Source organism: Chelonia mydas, chromosome 6 (genome assembly GCF_015237465.2).
Source record: "Chelonia mydas isolate rCheMyd1 chromosome 6, rCheMyd1.pri.v2, whole genome shotgun sequence".
Taxonomy (NCBI): domain Eukaryota; kingdom Metazoa; phylum Chordata; order Testudines; family Cheloniidae; genus Chelonia; species Chelonia mydas.
In genome coordinates, this window is record NC_051246.2 from 26,735,170 (window position 1) to 26,758,198 (window position 23,029).

At 43.2% G+C, this 23,029-nt stretch overlaps 1 protein-coding gene across 2 annotated transcripts in view; it reads right to left on the reverse strand.

Moving 5' to 3' along the window:
• LOC102930516 (toll interacting protein) overlaps positions 1 to 22,327 on the reverse strand; it is a 57,550-nt gene extending 35,223 nt beyond the window's left edge. The window contains exons 1-2 of one of the 2 annotated variants that reach the window (XM_037899607.2): positions 21,977 to 22,327; positions 1,593 to 1,742 (exon numbers count right to left, since the gene is read on the reverse strand). In XM_037899607.2, the coding sequence (XP_037755535.1) occupies positions 1,593 to 1,742; positions 21,977 to 22,009 (183 nt within the window). In that variant the 5' untranslated portion in view covers positions 22,010 to 22,327. The remainder of the gene's footprint in view (positions 1 to 1,592; positions 1,743 to 21,976) is intronic. The other variant, XM_043548578.1, reaches the window with a different exon arrangement.
• Positions 22,328 to 23,029: the final 702 nt, after the last annotated feature.

Genomic DNA, 23,029 nt, shown 5'->3' on the forward strand with positions numbered 1-23,029 from the left:
TTGAATGAAGTGAATGCAGAAGTTTCAATCTCTAGGAAAGTTTAGAAGGCTAAGATGATAAAGTAGTTATCCAAAAGAAAAGGAGTACTTGTGGCACCTTAGAGACTAACCAATTTGAGCATAAGCTTGCAACGAAGCCCGTTGCCAAATGTGCCCACATATCTATTCAGGGAACACCATCACAGGGCTTAACAACATCAGCCACACTATCAGAGGCTCGTTCACCTGCACATCTACCAATGTGATATATGCCATCATGTGCCAGCAATGCCCCTCTGCCATGTACATTGGTCAAACTGGACAGTCTCTACGTAAAAGAATAAATGGACACAAATCAGATGTCAAGAATTATAACATTCATAAACCAGTAGGAGAACACTTCAATCTCTCTGGTCACGCGATTACAGACATGAAAGTTGCGATATTACAACAGAAAAACTTCGAAACCAGACTCCAGCGAGAGACTGTTGAATTGGAATTCATTTGCAAATTGGATACAATTAACTTAGGCTTGAATAGAGACTGGGAGTGGCTAAGTCATTATGCAAGGTAACCTATTTCCCCTTGTTTTTTCCTACCCCCCCCCTCCTCTGACGTTCTTGTTAAACCCTGGATTTGTGCTGGAAATGGCCCACCTTGATTATCATACACACTGTAAGGAGAGTGATCACTTTAGATAAGCTATTACCAGCAGGAGAGTGGGGTAGGGGGAGAGGAAACCTTTTGTAGTGGTAAACACCCATTTTTTCATGGTTTGTATGTATACAAACATCTTCTGTATTTTCCACAGTATGCATCCGATGAAGTGAGCTGTAGCTCACGAAAGCTTATGCTCAAATAAATTGGTTAGTCTCTAAGGTGCCACAAGTACTCCTTTTCTTTTTGAGAATACAGACTAACACGGCTGTTACTCTGAAACTAGTAGTTGTCCAGGGAATGTCCCTGGAGCACCAAAACTTCTCACTTTGACCATTAAAACATTTAAAACAATACAATAAGAATGGGAGAGGTATTGTACTGATATAGTACTATATTCTTTTTTTAATCTATATCTATATATAAAAAAATAGAATCAGACACATAGGCCTGGAAGGGATCATCTACTTCAGCCCCAACTGCACTAAGGAAGGACCAATATTATAAGCTGCAGTTGCAGTCATACAGTATCTTATTTTACACCCGCATAACTGATCTTATTCCAGGATGAAAAAAGCTTCTGCCCACAAGTTATTTTAACAAAAGATGTTACGGAAGCTGCTGCTCCTGATGGTTTAGTAACCCAATGACAAAGCACACGTCCACTCAATTACTGTACGTGGCCAAAATAGTAAATACTGACGAGAAATTTTAAATAGGAAAACTGTAGTACTGTGCATTACAGTTAATGCTGTGCAATTAGTATGTAAACACTGCTAGGAACTGTGTGTGCAGGTCCTATTTCATAATGAGAGACCAATACACAGAGCCACTTAGCGGAAACTATGTTATCCAATTAGTGTAGCAACTTCAATTTCAGCATCAGATCTCAGGTGGCCACGGGTGGAAGATGTAGCAGATTAACAAATGTATTAGAAGAGAGCTACAAATCATACCTGTACTACAGTGATGCTGAGTCTGCCTACTGTGCCCATCGGTCCTCCATACTGTAACTGTTGAGCTGCCTGTGCATCCAATTGGATCTGCTGCTGCTGCTGTGTTGGGGTGATACGTAGGAAATCCTGAGGAAGCTCACCAATATACACCTGGAGAACAAACAAATCAGATTCTAATTTATAGCTCATTTCCACTAGTAAAAGGTTCTGTAACAAGAAATGGAGGAAGGAGAACTTAAAGAAATGGCCACCAAGTCACTTCAGCACGATTTTGTTCTAATTTTGGTGGCATGAACAAAGTGGTAAATTTGCATGAGCTATGCTTAGGAGAAACCTATAATGGCATTATGATGCAGGTCTTTGGATATCAGTGCTGAGTTATGAAGGGTGCGGGTAATATTTTTATTTAAATCACATCACACATTTTTAAAGTTTGCTTTTAAATTACGCCTGAAAGATAGGTGCTATGGTAATACAAACAACAAACAGTATTCCCTAGGAGCCCTAGTCCTGGACTAGGACACCATTATACTAGCTGCTGCACAAACTCAGAACACAAAAAAAAATATAGTGTCTGCCCTGATAAGCTTACGATCTAAATAAGAGACGAGACAACCAATGGATACAGACAGATGGGGGAAGTACAAGGAAAGAAGACAATACTGACCAGCACGATAAGCATCATCAGCCTACTCATTGCCAAGTTTTTTTGTAGCCATCTTGGCAAAGGAGATGTTTGAAGTGAGATTTAAAGGTGGATAATGAGACAGTTTTGTGGATGAGATTACCCAGAGATAAGATGTAGAGGGAGAAGAGAAGGGGACCAAGAACAAAGCCCTGTGGAACCCCCACAGAAAGCTAGTGGAAGGGGAAATGAGAAGAGTCTTTCAAAGGACACATAATGCAGGAACAATTAGAGGTTGGAGAAAAACCAGGAGATTACAGATTCACAGAAGCCAAAAGGGGACAATATTTCAAGTAGTCCATGGTGGACTGTCAGAGATGAACGACTCATCAAGGAGGATGAGAAATGGAGCTGATTCTGAGCTTTAGCTAGGACAGTGTCAGAGACATGCACGGGGCAGAAGTCAGATTGGAGAGGGGCTAGGATGAAACTGGAAGAGATTAACTCCAAAAAGCAATTGTATAGTATGTTCATTGACCTTAGAGATGAAAGAGACAAGGGGCAGTAGTTGAAGGGATGGTAGTTGAAAAGACAAGTGGGGTCATTGGTGGATTTTAAGATGGAAGAGACTATAGCATGTTTGTATTGTAAGGGGAAAGAATCAGAGGACAGCAGGAGATTTAGGCCAGATCTACACCACAGACCTATACCGGACATCCGTGAGTGACAGTTATACTGGGCTAACCAAATTAAGCATCGGTTTTAATTTTGGGATTGGAGGGGAGGGGGATATTTTCATTTTTAATATCAAGTCCCAGCTCAGAGAAAGTTGTGCCAAAATTATAAACACTCTCAGAACATGAGGATCAAGTTAAACACATTAACAGACTCTTGACTAAAGTTACATTATCCCACTTGTGTCAATTAGCCCACTAAGCAAACGGAGCAACTTAAAAAGTGAATAGAAATGGGTAAAACAGCCTCTATCAGTCTACAAAGGCAAAATGTTTGTATATTTATAATATGAATTGTGCACTAAATAAAAGACCCTGAATCTATTTTAAAACATTCTATACACATTGCTCCATTTTCTACAGAGCATTACAGATCCCAACAAAGGTGACATTCAGAAGTATCCCACAAAAATGAGCAATGTCGTCATTCTTGCAAATGCTTATCTACAACATCTTATTGGAGAAAATTATAACATCTTTAAGCTACAGTTTGAGAATTACAAGCTTTCTTAAGATATAGCTGCTATACCTCGTAGATACTATGAAAAGTAATTTGGCAAGAGCCGACGCTCCTAAACAAGACTGTCAGGATCACAGCAACAGTAGGGGCAGCAGGTCAGGACTGAAATGTATTGAAAAAGCTAGGGGTAAGGAAGACTACATGAATGTCCATCTACATGTTGCCAATTGAAGTTAAGAATTGCAGAATGCAAACATGGTATTTAAAAACTCCTGTAAAGACATCTCAGTTGCCAGTGTTCATTGATAAAATGTGATCACGGACAGTGTTTGTTTCAATTAATAAACCTAATACCATCAACATTGTTTGTGCCAGGCCCAAACTCAAAACTAACCGAAAAACTGCCCTGTGTCTTGTATTGTAGAAGCTTTGAATATTTAGTTTCTGTGAAGTTATTCAGATCTTTTAAGGCCCAGAAGTGACAGTTACTTCTTGGCTGAATTAGTCCTGAAATATGCAAAGAATAATGGTGTACTTCAAATACTTGTTTAGTCAGCTTCAATGTAAGAATAGATAATCCATTTTAAACATTTATATAATTGCTATTTGACCCTTAACACAACAATATGAAAGTTCACATCCTAGTTCCAGAGTCAGTTTTTCTAGTACCAAGAGTCTATATCAAAATGTAGAATTTGTAAAGCACCATGAATGAAGCCCAGTTTGTCACAAATATTTTTAGCAAAAGTCATGGACAGGTCACAGGTAATAAACAAAAATTCACAGAAACCCATGACCTGTCCCTGACTTTCATAAAAATATCCCTGGCAAAAGGGGTAGGCAGGTTCAGCACCCACTGCTGCTGGGGCTCCCCGGTCCCTCACTGCTGCGGGTGTGGGAGCTACAGGGTCCCCTCGCCCCCACTGCGGCGGCTGGGCAGCTCTGCGGGGTCCATGAGCTGCCCAGCCAGCAGGCAGTGGGGACTCCAGCCTTGGCGGGCGTGGGACCCTGCAGCTGCCCAGACACAGAATCCTGTGTCCACCAGCCCCCCGCCGTGGTTGGGCAGCTGCAGGGTCCCCCCCCATCAGGGTTGGGGCTGGCAGCTGCGGGTGCGGGACTGGCTGGGAGCTCTAGCTCTGGGGCAAAAAGTGTCACAGAAGTCAATGGAAGTCACTGGATTCTGTGACTTCCGTGACATAATAATAACCTTAACCATGAACTATAACAGCCCGTGAGCATGCGCATGGGGAAAGGTACTAACCCTTTAAAAAACAGGCTGGAGCCTACTGCTGCAGCCTAGGGATAACAGTAACAGGAAGCAGAACAAGGACGAGAAGTAGTGGGTGGCAGTTGCTCCCGAGGTATCTGGATACAAGTCTAACCTGATTCAGAGACTTAGGTGTGGACTGTCAGTATGGGACTATATCTGGGGCCTGAAGCCTTATAAAGATACATAGCATCTGGTTAGTGGGTGTCTGCTTCTCCTTGCCCCTGGGCTGTTCAATTGCAATCTACTGCTGCTCCACTTGAGCAAGTTATAGGCGGGGCACACCTATAGTGTCACGCCAGGCCAAAAGGGGTTGCTCAGGTCCTGACCACACCTTTAAGTAGCCCTATTTTTTTAAAATAAAAAGATTTCTAAATCAGCGATCCCTCTGTGATGGGTTGCATCACAGAAACCCCCTTGGGGTTGCCAACTGATGTGCCAAGACTACTTCTGCCCTTGCTTTCCCTGCCCTCCCAGCTTGGGACTTCAGTGCCCTGCCTGGTTTGAGCCAGACCTGCTAGCCTGCTGCAAACCCAGACTCAGGTCTGAACCATGTCCCCTAACAGCCGTAGGCTTAAGCTGCTTTCAGTTAAGAAGCGTTCCTGTCTTTAACACTCAGATGCTCAACTCCCAAAGGGATCCAAACCCCAAATAAATCCGTTTTACCCTGTATAAAGCTTATACAGAGTAAATTCATAAATTGTTCACCCTCTATAACACTGATAGAGAGATATGCACAGCTGTTTGCCCCCCACGTATTAATATACTCTGGGTTAATAAGTAAAAAGTGATTTTATTAAATACCAAAAGTAGGATTTAAGTGGTTCCAAGTAGTAACAGACAGAAAAAAGTAAATTACCAACAAAAATAAAATAGAACACGCAAGTCTATGTCTAATACAGTAAGAAAACTGAATACAGATAAAAACCTCACCCTCAGAGGAATTCCAGTAAGCTTCCTTTTACAGACTAGTCTCCTTCTAGTCTGGGTCCAGCAATCCCTCACACCCCCTGTAGTTACTGTCCTTTGTTCCAGTTTCTTTCAGGTATCCTTGGGGGTGGAGAGGCTCTCTCTTGAGCCAGCTGAAGACCAAATGGGGGGGTCTCCCAGGGATTTAAATAGACTCTCTCTAGTGGGTGGAGACCCCCTCCTCTGCAAAGTCCAGCTCCAAGATGGAGTTTTGGAGTCCCATGGGCAAGTCACATGTCCATGCATGACTCAGTTTTTACAGGCAGCAGCCATTGTCCACATGCTACCTTGAACGTCCTCATGTAGACTTCTTATGTGGATTGGAGCCTTCCAAGATCCATTGTGCGTTAAGTGCTTCTTGATTGGGCACTTAATTCCCTTCTAAAGAAGCTGACCAAATGCCTTACTAAGGCTATTTAAAACCAAACAAGTATACAGCCAATATTCATAACTTCGAATACAAGAATGACACATGCATACAAATAGGATGAATATATTCAGTAGATCATAACCTTTACATAGATATGTTACATGGCACATGTCATATATACAGTCATAAACATTTCCATAAAGCCTTATGGGGTGCACCGTCACACCCTCGATTCGAGGATCATCTCTATGACGGATTTACATACGGGTCCTGAGATGACTCAGGAGTCCAATCCTGGAACCACATCAGTTTTCTTGAGATACTAAAAAGACGCACAGAAAGTGTGTTTCCTCTGACCACCGGGAGATCTCTGACCATGGTTGAGTTGAGAGTATGACGACTTGTTTTGGGAGGCAAGAGTCTGGCATCCGCACACAATGTCCAACCCAACAGAGTTGCTGCATGAGAATCATTGTTTCAATGCTGGTGACATTGTCTTCAGGGAGGATGCTGGAATTAGTGCAGCAATCTTCCCACCTGATGCAAAGGATATTCCGGAGGCATCGTGGGTGGTACCTCTCCAGACTCTTGAGGTGCTGTAAATAGGCCACCCAGGTTTCATATCCATAAAGGAGTGTAGGAAAACAGGGTTCAGAAGGAAGAGTTACATTTTGAGGTATCTGTGCCACGAACATTGTTTTTAAAGATGATTTGCAGAGAAATAACTTCACCACAGCATTCAGTGACCCTGTACAGTCTAAGGAGGCATTTCACTATTAAGTTTGTCAAATGCCCCTAAGGTACATCTAAGCTACAATCTACAACTCAAGTAGGCATACCCACACTAGCCTTAATCTAACTAGTACACTAAAAACAGTGTGGAGACAAAGCATTGTGGACTGGCAATTGAGTATGCATCCACGTTCCCCAGGCAGGCTTGTGAAACCAATGCTGAAGCTTGTGATGCTTACTGCGTAGACATACCTTCATGGTCTCTAAGTGCTTCCTACTTGCTCTGTACCTGGGAGCTATTATTTTGGGCCCTGCAATGGAAGCAATAGTCCAAATGCTTTCTTGAAGAGTGGGCCCCAAGTAAAGGCGACAAACTATTGTCCTTGGAATTCTTTCCCTCTCCAATGCCAAACACAAATATTTTAGCTGGCTGAAAACAAACAAATGCAGTGAAAACCCTCCTAGAAGGGGGTGAAACAGAAAATCTGAAGTTAAAATCATTGTTCAAAAAGAAACAATCAGCCTAAAAAACCACAAGCTAACATCAACTCAACCGTTTCCTGCTGAAAGGTGAGTTGCAACCAAAAAAACCACACCCACACATAAAAACAACCAACTCATAGCTCAGACAGGATTATTCACCTCCTGGTATTGAGAAGGCTTACTTCAATCCCACTACAAAACAAAACAGCAAATTTACAGTCTCCGAGAAATGTGTTTATTGGTGCGGAATGAAACTTTCCGCACTGTCCAGACCTTCCATTTCCAGCAATCCCCCTTGACGCATGACCAGAAAGGGTTAGGCATCCCACAGGATAAATGACTCAAATTCAACCCTTCAAGACATGGGAGAGATAATGTTTGTGTATTTACATATATATTGGTAGACGACAATGTAATCAAACAGTCCCTGTCTATGCTGTATTCTGTTACTTCAGAGAGCAAAAGGACATCTTAACATTTAAATGAACTGTAAACATAGGATATCACCGTATTCATCTCTTGGAAATGTATAGCAATTTATCTGTGAATGGTGGAAAAACAGGCAATTGCCTTATGTTAATCTGTATGGATAATCACCAGTGATGCTTAGAAAATGGGCGCACTTCAAGGTCCCCAGGAGTGCCTATTGTTCGCCTAAGGATTCTGACCTGTCAAGGAAGGCCTGAAGTTATATAAAAAAATGGCTTGGGTCCTGCTCCTGTCATATCAGATCTGCTTGAGGCTTCATGCAGGGAAAGCCTAAGCCATAAGGACTGAGATCCCAGTCCTGACTGGACCACTCTCTATATAAACACTGGACTGTAACCTATGAACTATTTCTGAAAGAACTCTTTGCCTCTACAAAGCTCACCATCTCTGCTATGAATCTGAACCTCAAGAATTGTGCTCGTGTCTGTATGTATACTGATCTCTTAACCAATTCTCTTTCTTTTTTTAATACATTTTAGTTTAGTTAACAAGAATTGGCTGTAAGCGTGTATTTGGGTAAGATATGGAATATTCATTAACTTGTCCGATCCTTTGGGATTGGTAGAACATTTTTTATATGATGAATAAGATTTTCATTAATCCTCCTATTTTTCTTAGGTGTCTAGGTGGAGGCCTGAGGCTGGGTTACTCTAAGGGAACTGTGTTGTTGGCTTCTGGGTAACCAGTAAGGTATTACAAGAAGCTCTTTTGTGATGATTTGGTAAATCTAAGTATTGGAACATCCACCAGTTTGGGGGATTGTCTGCCCCATTCTTTGCAGTTCACCCTAATTGAGTAACCTCAGTTGGCTCCCCTGGGACTCCTGTCACACCCCCACCAGCCAATTTCCTTCTCCTTAAGTATGTTCCAGAACCTCCAACAAACTCCAGCTGTACTAGACTTGAAGGGTCCAAGCCCATGTTAAACTGGGACTAGGATTGAGCCCTATTGCTTTCCCGTGTGCACTCAGGTCCCAGAAGTCCTCCGGATATATCCCAGACTTCCTTACAGCAATTTCCTCAGTCCTCTCTATGCTGACAATTTGTGTTGCAGTCTATTGCACTCTGTTGCTAACGGAAGCCACACCTCTCTCTGCCAACACGAGCTGCTCGGATCACTGTTAACCCACTGTCTGCTGAACGCTGGTTTCCAAGCACACTACCAGAAAGCCTGCAGGGTTTTCAATGGAGACTGATAAGAAGCTTTTTGCAAAGAAAACTGCTTCCTGATTACAAGAGCAGAACCAAATTTTGGTGCCCAGGCATCCCTGCACAGGCAGTCCCAAGGGCAGCCACTTGGTCCCTGCTCTGCTCTCTGGTGCCCCTTGGCCTGCCTGGGGCTGCATGTTCTGTCAGGACAGTGAGTAGGAGCCAACCCAAATAACTTCCCACAGCTTCCTGCTGCTCCTGCTCCTCCTTGCTTCTGTGCAGAGTTTGCCGAGAACAGGGAGCAAAGCTGACTGGCAGGAGGAAGCTCATGGCTGCCAGGATGTTGGGGGGTCATCCCTCTCCCGGCCACACTGAGCTGGGAGTTCTGCCACTCCCCTTCCCTGCAGGGCAACCGCTCGGTGCCACTCTGCTCTCTGTTCCTGGGCCCCCATCTACCCTCCTTGGGGCTAGGGTTACCACCTTTGAAATGCAAAAAGGCACCCCCCTGCCACAAGACAAGCCCCCCCACAACCTCAAGGCAACTCCACAACCCCCCCTCCCCCAACAGCCACTTATAGTAGCTAAAGAGATAACACACATAGATAAGACTGATAACATCCCATTCTCCTCACTCTTGCCTGACTCAAACCCTCTCTTTTACACACATGCAGTGCACTTGACTGTTGGTGAGCATACAGCTGCTGTATTTTCAACAATTTTGATCTCTTAAACTGCAGAAGTGGGAACACTGCAGCATCTTTGGCTGGATACAGAAATTTAACAGAGTATCCTGATAATGCAAATCTTTAAACCCACGTAAAAAAACAGCAGATTAAATTATTTTTCTGGGCAACTGGTGAATTCGTACAAAAAAATGGGCAGGCCGGGCAAATATTGGCCAGGTGGTAACCCTAACTTGAGGCTACATGCACTGTGAGGACAGTGAGTGGGAGTCAGTCCCAAAACTCAGCCCTCCCCCACCTCCTGGGGATTCCTTATCCCTGCTTCTGCCAGTGCAGCAGCTGCAGGGATAAAGGATCCCTGGGGGTACCGGGGGATGCACTTGACTGCTTTGCAGCCAGCAGCAGCCAGATTGTGTCTGGGTGTTTCCTCTGAAACCTATTTATGTCATTCTTCAAAACGAAGAAAAAATAAATTAAAAAACAACCAAAACAAAAAACACCTTCATTGATCATTTTAAAAATTACAAATTGCAAAGTTTCATTTTAATAGTTTGATGGCCCTGGAGACGGACATTCTAATTATCTCCAGAACAGGTGCACATGGGTATTTTCCTGCCGATGTGACTCAGCCTTCATATGGAGAACCCATTTCTCAGACTGGATGGTAGTTCAGTATAAAGCCTTCTCAAATTGCAGTCATTCTACTGAAACAGCCACCAAAAGAGCTAATTATGCATCTTATGTACTCATGTGCTCCGTATGGGCACCTGAGTTCCATCAATGGCACTGTCACAGTTAGGAAACAGGGTGGACAGGAGAGTTTTCCCACAGTGCAACACAGTCATAGGGCTAAAGTTTAGACACTGAGGAGTTGGGGGCATAGGAATTCTGGGACAGAATTACTTGGACTCAGGTCTGTGCACTGCAGTGTGGATATCAGAACCCTAGGTTTGAGCACAGGTCAGAAAATCCTTAACCTACGTTTCAAATGCAATGTAGATGCTCAAGCCCAGGGTTCCCAGACATGGGTCAGCTGACTCAAGTCCCACTAACCCTAGGCTTAAGGTATGTCAACGCAGCAATGTAAGAGGGAATTGAATCCATACCACTCTGCCCTATGCACTCGAGACTTCCCTACTATACTACCACTAGTGCCAAATGGCTTGCCAGTCAACTTTCCTGGTCAGCAAGCCCTAACAAGGGCTCCAACTGGCCCCACTGAAATATATAGGGCTGTCATACTAAAGCTACTAGTACAGAACTAATATGATTACAGTTCCTTTAAAGAAAGAGATTTGCCTTATCCTATGTCATGTATAAGTCTCCTTTTATTAACATTAGCCTGATTTTAGAAAGCAAGACATACACTGCAGGTAAATTAGCAATAATCCATATTTACTATTCAGACATGGTAACAAACAAATATTCTTAATGCTCAAACACCAATGTAAAATCTGTTCCCATTACTCACCTCTCAGTCCAGCTTTCAATATAAAACATAAGAAAGACCATACTGGGTCAGACCAAAGGTCCACCTAGCCCAGTATCCTGTCTTCCAACAGTGGCCAACGCCAGGAGCCCCAGAGGCAAGGAACAGAACAGGTAATCATCAAGTGATCCATCCCCTGTCACCCATTCCCAGTTTCTGGCAAACAGAGGCTAGGGACACCATCCCTGTCCATCCTGGCTAATAGCCATTGATGTACCTATTGTCCATGAACTTATCTACTTCTTTTTTGAATCCTGTTATAGTCTTGGCCTTCACAACATCCTCTGGCAAGGAGTTCCATAGGTTGACTGTGCATTGTGTGAAAAAATATTTGTTTGTTTTAAATCTGCTGCCTATTAATTTCATTTGGTGATTCCTAGTTCTTGTGTTATGAACTAGGAGACCACCACCTTTGAAAATACCCAGCTGTACAGTCCAAAAAATTTCTCCCATCACTATGCAACAGGGAAAGATGGAATTTATCAGAAATCATTAGATCAAGCTAGCTCTTCGGTTTTAAGGTGGGGTTAATATAAACGGAGTCCATTAAAAAGGAGTCAATGCTACAGGGCGTGAACTGAAAATCTTTCACCACAACTCAGATTAGTCTCTGTGTAACATGACAGTTGCCCTCAGTGCCAGCTCATCAAGCCAGATTTATTTTTTTTATTTTTTTATTTATTTAATATTTCCTAGCAACTAGAACAAGCTACCAAAGAAACTGAAGACCTATAGCCTTAAAATATTCTGGCTGATGTAGAAAAACTGCACTAAGTGCTGGGTTTCACCTGTTCTCAATTTGCAGTAAGTACTGTTTTAGGCCAGATCAGGATCTGGAACTTTTGCCTCTACAGAAAAGTCAGGAGCGTGTGTGAGATTTTTTGTAACATTTCTATGCTGGCAAAAGCCCTAGTGTAGACTCAGTATAAGAGTGCTTTTGTCAATATAGCTTGTTTGGCTAGCAAAAAAGGATAAGCTATACCAGCAAAAGCACCTATCTACATGAGGAGGGTTTTGCTAGAATACTATATTGGACTGATATATGTATACTGGCAAAACATTTAACTATAGAACTAGGCCTCAGTACCTGCTTGCACAGCACTTAGCATAGTAAATTCCCCAATCCTGAGCGATGGCTCTGGGTGCTACAGCAATACCCCAAATCAATAATGGAAAGTAGGTGGTACAGACGTTTGAAAGGACTAACATTAATTCCTAGACAAAAAACTATATTAAAATAGATTTATAGTTAAGAGTGTCAGTAAAATAATACAGTATAGAAATACTGAAGTTATCCCCAAGCCAGACATTATAAACCTATGGAACTCAAAGTTCAGATTTCTTTTAAGTTTTACCTTAACATGTTACGGTAGGGAAATGCAGAGTTGGCGCATCAAACATCCTTAAGTGTGCCTTGTAGTAACACCATGCAGTACCACGGTTAGGCTTAAGTCATTTTAGTGTTTGAGGTCCCAAATTAGATTAAACTAATTAAAAAAAACACTTTAGATTTTCTTGCCATCCCAACAGTGTCACTACAAGGCACAATTCAGGTTATTCATGTGCTTTAGAAGAGTTGTGTGGGTAGGCTTGAAAACACTTAGAAATATACTGTATCCTTCTCTTCTCCTACCCCATGCCAATCCAGAACCAAGACCAGGCCCTGAAAACAAAGACCTTTGCTGCTGCTGCCGTTCTAGTCTGGGCAGAAAATCCCCACTACCCTCTTGGTCAGCTGTTCCTGCTATATACTGGGAAGCCTTGGCCAGAAGTGGGCTTCCCCTGTCCCCACTGCGTGGGGAGGCTGGGAAACCTGAGGCCTCTCTCCCCACCTCTGGCTCCTGGGACACCGGAGGGGGAAACGTTACAAGTATCCCTGTAAACCCTCACCTGTGAAGTTACCGAAACAGCAGACCCCATAATAATCTCCATTTTTAAGTCTTACTCCTTCCATTTGTAAAAAAACCAAGATGTTTTGATTTCATCTTTTAACCTATGCTGTTTAAGAGATGCTGTAACATCCAGCACACTCCATGTTTCACCAGCAAGCTGTTGACTACAAAATCCTCTCTGTTGTCCGCTTGGCACTGACTTGCACATTGTCTGTATCCATCCCAATTTGTTGGGGTTTATACAAAGCTGGTCTTTGAGCCAACAATCATTTGCAGAGTGCATTTGTTTCCCACAATGAAAATCCACAGTTGGAGTGTTGTCCATGTTGTGCTTTGAAACCAGTTCCCAAATAGGATGCACAATACGGAGTACAAGCCAGAGAACAGTAACGGAAGTTGAGAGGAACTGGAAAAGCTTTCAAACAGTGAACACCTACAGTTTTCGTTTCTAGATTTAAAAATATTGAGCAAAGAAAATTCATATGTACAGAGATTCATTTAAGTATTACATCTTACCAACTTTATTTTTATAAAATTGAGCTGATCAGTAGAGTGAATTTGTCTGTTTGAAAAATGGTATTAGTAAAGAACAGTCATGAATTTGGATTTTCTTGCACTTCAAAATCTATTTTAATGAGTCAATCAAATTCCTGAACATTTACATTCTACTAAACATACTTTCATATTTCAATTGGATATGATTTTCTTCATTAAGCATATGTAGTATTGCTGGCTGAAAAATTGATGGCATATTTCCATTTCAAAGCTGGCTACAGACAAAGAATGGTAGGTGAAGCAACTACTATGTATTGAGAGGTCAATTCTGAAACCTGGATACCTTAAATGCCCATTTGGGTGTCCTTTTAAGTGTCTATGGATTCTTTGAGTAGCAAAATCGGGGATTTGGGCACTCAACCTTGAAAACTGGATCTAAAACCTGCAATGTACTTTGGGAGTTTCCTATTTGAGGCCTATGCTACATAAATGAACAGAAGCATTATACCTTTGAAATGTTGTCACAGTTGGAAAAAACAGCCTTCTAATTATTCATGTAAGAACCTTGCCCCTGGGGCTCCACATGCCCACTCAAAACTGTGTGCATTCAGCAATCTGCTTAGACCCATTTCACCTAATTCAATAAACTGTTTATTCATCATGCAGGAGCCTTCTTTTAAACGACAGACATTCTAATCAGTTATTTCAACACTGTGGTTGAGATTTAAACACACAGTTTAGAAAAAGGAAGATTTACTTATTAGTAACTAGAGTTCAGAATATATTGGCCTCTGTAGAGACCCACTAACCTCCCTCTTCTCTTTTTCATCAGTTTTTAAAAACAGATTTCAAAAAGCTTCTGATAAGTGTGATACAGTTAATATACCCCAAAATGATTGTGGTTGCAATCATTAAGGAAAATCAAGTTATTCTGATATCTAAAGTCATAACACAATTCAGTAGCACATTTACACCTACAAGACTAAAGCATTTTAACCATGTCAGGGCAGTGACTTTTGTAACAAGGTCTCAAGACATGGTACAGATAGGGCCACCAACTGTTCACACTTCAGTATTTTAGTAACAGGAGAAAAACAAAAGTTCCAAGGCAAAGAGTGGTGCAACATGACTAATAAATTTCTTAAAGGTGGTGTAGGAAGATAAATGCTTGCCCTGCAGCTTCTCTCAAGCTCAGTCTGTTTTGGTTTTGAGTTGTTTATTTTTAAGAAAAAGGTAGCATACAGGTATTTAACATAAAATAAATATTTGCCAAGCATGGGAAAAAACCAAGTGTTTCAATGTTCTCTATAAATATCTGTATTCTGTAAAAATCAAATTTCAAAATAGGAAAGGTTCTAACCTTTCTAAGTTCCAAGTACCTGCAGCTACTGGTATTCAGAAGGAACCAGCATCATACAGTATTGTTTCAGGGTTACTGATAGTGACTGAATCCTATCTGAATTCTGTTGTAAGTTGTGCAAGCTTTATACCTTAGTTTCTAAACAATATGATAATATATTTTACTTGTTCCTGCTGTAACTACCTAATAAGGATGTTGAAAGTCTTAATTCATGTTTGCAAAGAATTTTGAAATATCAAATGAAAGAGTCTAGAGAAGTGTCAAGTATTATCGTTGTAGCACAACAGACAGCTCTGCTATGGTTAAGGTTGAGGATAGCTAACTGTTTAGAGCTCATAGAACAGCCATGCTTTAAAATCTGTACAACTAATCAGACTGACTTGAAATTTGGTGCTCCCAAATTGGAGGATAAATAAAATAGTTGTTCTTGAATGTGTGTGTGCGCGCGCGCGCTCAGTTAAAAATAAAACCAGAGCTCAAATCATAGCAAGGTCTAAAATGTTTAAGCATTACTCCAGTGGAGTGCATGGCATCCACAAGCACTTTGGGGAAAAAATCAAGATAAAATGTCACTTCAAAAAGAGTTTGCTGCTCTAGTTAGGCATGCACTAAACAGTTCTAAGGCTCACATGCCTTTTCATATGACTACTGGACTACATGAAGCATACAGGATTTTTAACCTTCAAAGCATCACACCAGCTGAATAGCTCAAGAGATAAGAAATAGTCTTCTGAACCAGACTCACCCTGCCACTGTCAATTGGAATCCCATCTTGGGCAAAATCTGGAAAAAAAGGCTGGAAGGCATATTCCTAAAGTCTGTTGAGGATGGGGAGTTATTTTAGAAGATTAGCAAGTATTTTGCTCCCAATGTCCAACCTAAACCATTTTCCTAATGTCCAACCTAAACCTCCCTTGCTGCAATTTAAGCCCATTGCTTCTTGTCTTATCCTCAGAGGTTAAGAAATTTTTTTTTCTTCCTCTGTCTTGTAACAACCTTTTATGTACTTGAAAACTTATGTCCCCTCTCAGTCTTCTCTTTTCCAGACTAAACAAACCCAGTTTTGTCAGTCTCCCCTCATAGGCCATGTTTTCTAGATCTTTAATCATTTTTGTTGCTCTTCTCTGAACTCTCTCCGATTTGTCCACATCCTTCCTGAATGGTGGTGACCAGAACTAGACACAATACTCCAGCTGAAGCCTAATCAGAGCAGAGTAGAGCAGAAGAATTACTTCTCGTGTCTTGCTTACAACACTCCTGCTAATACATCCCAGAACAACGTTCACTTTTTTTGCAACAGCGTTACACTGTTGATTCATATTTAGCTTGTGGTCCACTGTGACCCCCAGATCCCTTTCTACAGTACTCCTTCCTAGGCAGTCATTTCCCATTTTGTATGACCATTTACTCCTACCAACAAGTTCCCCCTCCTCTCCACCCCATTAAAGAAGCCATTAGAAAATTAAGTGGCCAAAACAAAAATCTTGTTAACAAAGTTAAGGTTTCTGTGGGTAAGGCCCTACCAAACTCACAGCCATGAAAAACGCGTCATGGACCATGAAATCTGGTCCCTTGTGTGCTTTTACCGTATACTATACAGAGTTCATGAGGGAGACCAGTTTTTCTGAAATTGGGGGTCCTGACCCCAAAGGGAGTTGCAAGGTTATTTTAGGAGGGGCGGGGAGGGGAGGGGGTTGCACTGTATTGCCATCCATACTTCTGCACTGCCTTCAGAACTGGGCAACCGGAGAGTAGCTGCTGTTGGCCAGGTGCCCAGCTCCGAAGGCAGTGCCCCGCCAGCAGCAGCGCCGAAGTAAGAGTGGCAATACCATACCATGCCCCCCTTACTTCCACGCTGTCTTCAGAGCTGGACGGCCAGAGAGAGGCCGCTGCTGACTGAGGGCCCAGCTCTGCAGGGAGCAGCCCTGTCTTCAGAGCTGGGCTCCTGGACAGCAGCCACCACTCTGCAGCTGCCCAGTTATGAAGGCGTAGAAGTAAAGGTAACAGTACCACAAACCCCTTACAATAATCTTGTGACCCATCCCCCCTGCCCCAAACTCTTTTTTCGGTCAGGACTCCTGAAATTTAACGGTGTTGTAACCGTAGATTTAAATAGCTGAAATCATGAAATATAGGATTTTAAAAATCCTACGACCATGGAATTGACCAAAATGGACTGTGAATTTGGTAGGGCCCTATCTATGGGCCCTTCCACAGTGTTGAGTTCAGCAAAATTCAAACTTCAGAAAAAGATGAAATACATATTTTGAATTTTGCTGACCTCGACTCTCTGAAGGGCTCTAGCTGTCACCAGAAAACCTTAATTCTGCATTAACAAATTAGGTCTTGTTTGATTGGCCTTGCTTTTTTTGGCTATTTAGTTAGTATTATACGACAACTTTTCACATGAAGAAATATCCAGTCTACCTATTGCTGCTCTACATGTAGCCCATGCAAACTAATCATGACCTGAAAGTGCCTTGTATTGTTGGGGGAAAAGGATAAATGTCCTCACAAACCTCAGTTTAATTATTCCTATGAGAAAAAACAGCATTTTGCAGTTCTGGCACCTAGAATTTGCAGCTTTTGCCAACTTTGGGTCAACAGGAAAGGTCAAGCACTCTCAGCACAAATACAAGCTTGGGACGGAGGTGTTTTCAATAAAATATTCTGTAAAGGCACTAGTTAAAACTTATTGCCTTTATTTTACTTATGCTGAACAAACCACTTAATTATATGGGCGGCGAGATCAGAGACCAACTATATTCCATAAGGCTTGTTTACAGATAAGGAAATGACTGATTTGATCAACTTGATATCTGCAGTCAGGATCTCAATCAAATCAGTCTTTTCAGCTATTTAGAAACAGATAACTGAGTCAGACAACATCTAGATCAGGTCCATTATATCTATGGCCTTGTCTACACTGCCACTTTACAGCACTGCAACTTTCTCGCTCAGGGGTGAAAAAACACCCAAGCGCTGCAAGTTTCAGCACTGTAAAAGTGGGAGTGTAGACAGTGTACCAGCGCTGGGAGAGCTCTCTCCCAAAGCTGGTGCCACGACTAAACAGCCATGTTAAAGCACTGCGGCGACAGTGCTTTAGCATTGCTAGAGAAGACATCTCCAGACTGGTTTCATAGGGTAACAACTGCAGCTTTTGGATAGAATAAAGAAACCCACCAACCTTTTGATCAAAATCAAAACTACTATTCCAGTACCATGATCCATAAAAGATATATGTTTCAGTGGTTTAAGCACTGGAAACCATGACATCTGTGTTCTACTGTTCTGATACAGATGTACTTTGTGACCATGGACAAGACATTGAAACTCTGTGCCTCGGTTTCCTCTTGTGGAAAATGTTGATGTATGAATAGGCTTCTAATTCACATCCAGATTTGCTTTAAAAAAGCATGGGCTTGTGAAAAATCACCCCGAAGCACAGCAAATTTGAGCACTTTAAAGCACTAGTGTTGACAGGCCCTGGGTGTTGCGCGCTCCCAGCGCTTGGAGCTATTCCCCTTGTGGAGGTGAATTACCAGAAGCGCTAGGAGACCTCTCTCCCAGCACTCACGTGTGACCACGATCACACTTCAAAGCGCTGCCGTGGCAGAGCTTTGAAGTTTCTAGTGTAGACTTACCCTCAGTGTCTGCGTGTGTGTGGAGGAGAGGTTGGGGGAGGAGGGGGGGTGAGGGGAATTGCTTATCCTGGGAATTTAAGTACTGATTGCACTGACAAGTTTTGAATTCTTCTACATCAGCACACGCATCAATAAACCTTCTTCCTTTCCTCCAAAATTTTTTTTTCCTTAACAGACAATGCTTCTGGATGTAACAGAAATCCTTTGAGTGAATCAAGGTAGCTTTCTGAAAGCATTTTTCTTCAGTAAATGAGCACTCAGTAGCATTTTCTACATCACTTTGCACATTTTCTGTGATAACAGTGTACCACAGAGACCACCACCATATCACAACTGTGACTCAAAGGCATGTAACATTTACAGCTTCAACCATATTTTTATGAAAAATTATTAAGTGCATGGAGGCATTGTAAGCTTCCACTCATTTCTAGCTAGAAATTTTGAGATCTGTATTTACTGCAGAACTCAAAGCTTGATCCTTGACCAAGCAGCAGCAGGATATCTAGTGGACATTTGCCATCCCTGTACACTGGCATTTCAGGTTCAAGTACATCCCTCTGCAATACAGTTAAATTAGGGATTCCTCATACATTCCAGTAAGAGCATGATAAGAGGACGGCAAGTCAAATGTTAATTAATATCCAGAAAGAGCAGCACCTCTTTAGCAAGAGAGCTCTGAATGAAAAAATAGCTGGAAGATATCGTATCTCATCATCAACTTGTTTGCCAATTTACTCAAAATTGACTGCAAAAAGGAACAATTTAAGGAATTATGAACTTCATATTTTCATCTCACAGATTTAGCTTGAACAGAATTTTTTTAGTAGCACCTTTCACATCAACCACACATGTTAAAGATACAAGATACTGATCATACAATAGCTACAAAAAAATACAGCTGCCATTAAAAATCAGCCATAGTTCACATATTAGAACTTATATTGTTGTGAAAGGAAGAATATTGGTCAAGATACCAGGGTACGCAAAGAAACAGGAATACTCCACCTGAACATTTGCTACTGATTGTCAGAAGAAACTTCAGTTTTTAATCATCCGATAAGCTAAATGACAGGGATTGTAACTTAATATGTACAAATGAGAGCTACAAATTGGGAAGCATGGACATAAAAGACTGGTGTCAGCAGGCAGTATATTCAATTCTATTATATGCTGCCAGGCATCGACACTTGAGAACCTTGGAACTCTTCCTGCTTGGGTAAACTAATACCACAAAGGTCACATTCTCCACAGCATAGGGGTGGATTGAACCTAATGTTCAGTGCTTTAGCACCCGTTAGTGGTTACTTACTTGCAGTACAGTTTTGGAAGAAGCTGTTTGCCCTCCAAGCTACAGGGAGAGAAATATAGAAATTGCATCTTTTGCTGTGGAAAGAGAATCAAAAAAGGGGAATTATGTATTCCAGTGACAGGGCAACCTTAGGAATCAACAGAGCCCATTTAATTATATATTGCAAGTCATTTCTCTGAAGGATGAGGATTATATTACAGGGCTAAACCCAGAATGTTAAAACTGGGGAGGAAGGCATGAGCTCTTACCAGGGGTTCTCACACTTACAAATAAAAAGTGATAGTTAAATAACGTTTTACATAAGTCAGGCAAAAATCACACTGTGTTAAAGATATGTACAGAAAAGCCTAAATCAATACACAGCACTGAATTACAGGTAACTTACTGGGACATTATCAGCATAGTTTCGCCTTAAAATCATCTGAAATCCGGCAGACAAGTGCTATGTTATATATTTAGCACATTAATATAAACATTAAATATCAAGAACATAGGTAGATATGAAGTAACTTCTAGACTGACAAATGAACACCAGATATCAGCAAACATTGACTAAACATGTTTTATATTTCGGCCAGTTAATAACCAGAGATTAATACCATTTTCTATTAAGATCGAACAAGCTTTGTACAAAATATTGAGCAGTTGTTTTTGGCATCACAGCTATAACAAAATCTCTCTTTTAAAGAACTGTTACACGCTGTCATTTACTATTTTGGAAGTGACATTGCAATTTCATCTCTTTGCACACCAACAACTTTAAAAGATCATTCCATTTAAAAATCACTTGTTGATACCACCAAGTGACAGCAGAAAGCTTATTGTATCTATATTTCCCCAACTTCAATCTCCTGCCCCCAAAAACCCAGCCTATAAGAGCTGCAGAGAAAAGACATTCAAAATATCAAATTGAGATACCTTTAACTAGTAAGAGAAAATCTGTAACCTAAGGAGATACAATTGAATTTCATAATAAGGGGTGGTGCGTAGGTCTCTAACCAAAAGAATCAGGGTTAAAAAAACCCTCCATGTAAAGATTTTAGTTCTCATCAGCAAAACAGAATTACGAAAACCCACTATATAAAGAAGAGTGGCCACTCAGAAAGAGCTAATACAAATGGGATGATTCAAGAAAGAGCTAGGGAGATGCCCAAAGGATATCACCGTCATCAGATGAGAAAGGCAGCTATAGCTCTTTAAGTACGGCAATTTAATGGAATGACTCAGTCTTCTTGTCTCTCAGCATCTCTTACACAGATTCATTGTACTGTTTGGTCTCTGTATATTTTGGTTAAGTAATTTAAAATCCTCAATTAAAAATAAAATTTCAAAAATGAGTCTTCCCCAAGCTAGCCTGTGCTGCCACTGGACATAAAGTGCAGGAAGGGGGTACAGAATTAAGGCATATGTTACACCAGATGCAGTCACAGAGCATCGAGCAGCAGTGAGGCGAGCCCACTGGCAGCAGCAGACAGTGGCCCATTTCAACATGTCACCTGTGCACACACCTAGGAAGTGGCTGTTTCAAATCAAATCCAGGATGACCCTTATGCACTGCCGTAAACTGGCCCATCATCACACAACTTTTGGTTGAAGTTTCACCTACCCCCGCCCCCCCCCCCTCCACACACACACCCACGCACCCTGCCGGTGTCACCCCTAAACAGCAGAGACAGACAGCTGCCCCCTAACGTCTCACTTCCCAGCAGCAGGAGCAGGTTTCTCAGTTCGGGAGGGGAGAAGAGCAGGGCAGACCCCGTGCACCCCTCTGCCCACCCACCCAGCGAGGGTCATTTTTTCGCCTTCCCTGCCTAATGGGCTATGCTGGGGGAAGAGGCGGAGGCCCCCACCCCTGGTGTGCCACGCGGGGAGCGGATGATGGGCACAGAGCACCCAAAAGCCCTTCTCAAGGTGGGAAGAAGGGGCAGACTCTCCCCCCCCCACCCCCGCCACGGGTGATGGCAATGGGGAGTCCCCGTGGGCCCTCCCCCACCCTTGGCCCCGGACGCTAGGGAATGAATGGCGGGGAGCCACCCTGCCCAAGGCCCGCTGGCAGGACTGGCGGGCGGGCTATGGCGAGAGGGCAGACGCCCGGCCCCCGCGGCTCACGTCCCTGGCGAGAGGGGACAGGGACCGGGGGAGGGGGGGAGAAGACACCCTGCCCCTGGGGCCCAGACCGGGGCGGGGGGAGACACCCTGCCCTCGCCCCCATGGCCCTGGGTAGCGGTTGCTCACCGGGCCCCGCTGAGTGCTGACGGTGGTCGCCATGGGGGGGGGGGGGGGGACCCGCCTCTTTCCGCCCGAACAGGCCGCCGCTAACCGACCCTCTCAACCCAAGGCTCCGGCGTCAGCTGAGCGCAAGCCGAGCCCCGCCCCGCTGACCCGGCACTGCGCATGCGTGGCACAACGGATTTCCCCGCTCCAAACCCCGCCCGCTTTGGCCGCTTCCAAAAGCGAACCGCTAGGCAGGTAACACGCATGCGCGCTCCGGCGGTTCGTCACTGACCCCCACCACCTTTGGTCTCCAGCCTCGCGCATGCGGCAAGGGAGTTCGCGCCTTCATTTCCCCCTTCCCCGCCATAGGGTAATACGCATGCGCAACTCAGCTCGCTATTTCCCCCAATTGAGAAGGGTTGGGGGGAGAGAGGCGGCCGCTTGGGTAGCGCATGCGCATATGATATGGCTGGGACAATGAGTTCGCGTGAAATGTCTCTCAAACGGCTATACTGCGCCTGTGCAATGGGATGGACCCGCCCCGCCCTTTGCAGGTGAGGGGCGCAGAGCCCGCCGGCACAGAGGAGGCGCTGCTCCAGCAGGAGGCGCTGTGCATCAGCGATGCGCCTGTGGGGCGGTGCTTGTGCCGGGCTTGTGGCAGGGGGCTGGGCTGCAGGGACTCAGCCCCTGTTGTCAATGTGGCGATTGTGTTGCTACACCTAGCCACTGTTTTAGGTCGCTAAACTGCGACTTTTTATTGAAAGCTGGGGACTGTTCAATAGGCCTAATGATGGAGTGAAATATGGGCATGGATGGGTGTACTGGGGTGCAGGTGCGCGTGTGCTGGGACAGGCTGGTGTGTGTAGTGTGAGGAATGTTTGTGTGTATGCTGGGACGTGGGCGTCCCGTCTGCAATTTTCACCGGGTCTCTTTCGCTGGAGTAAATCTGCTCTTTCTTAGTTTTGACTGAAGCATTAAAACACTCGAAGATAACAGCTGATGATTTTCATACATTTTTTAAAGCAAACGAGCAAGCGTTTTCTTACATAGGCTGCTTCCCACAACAACACAATC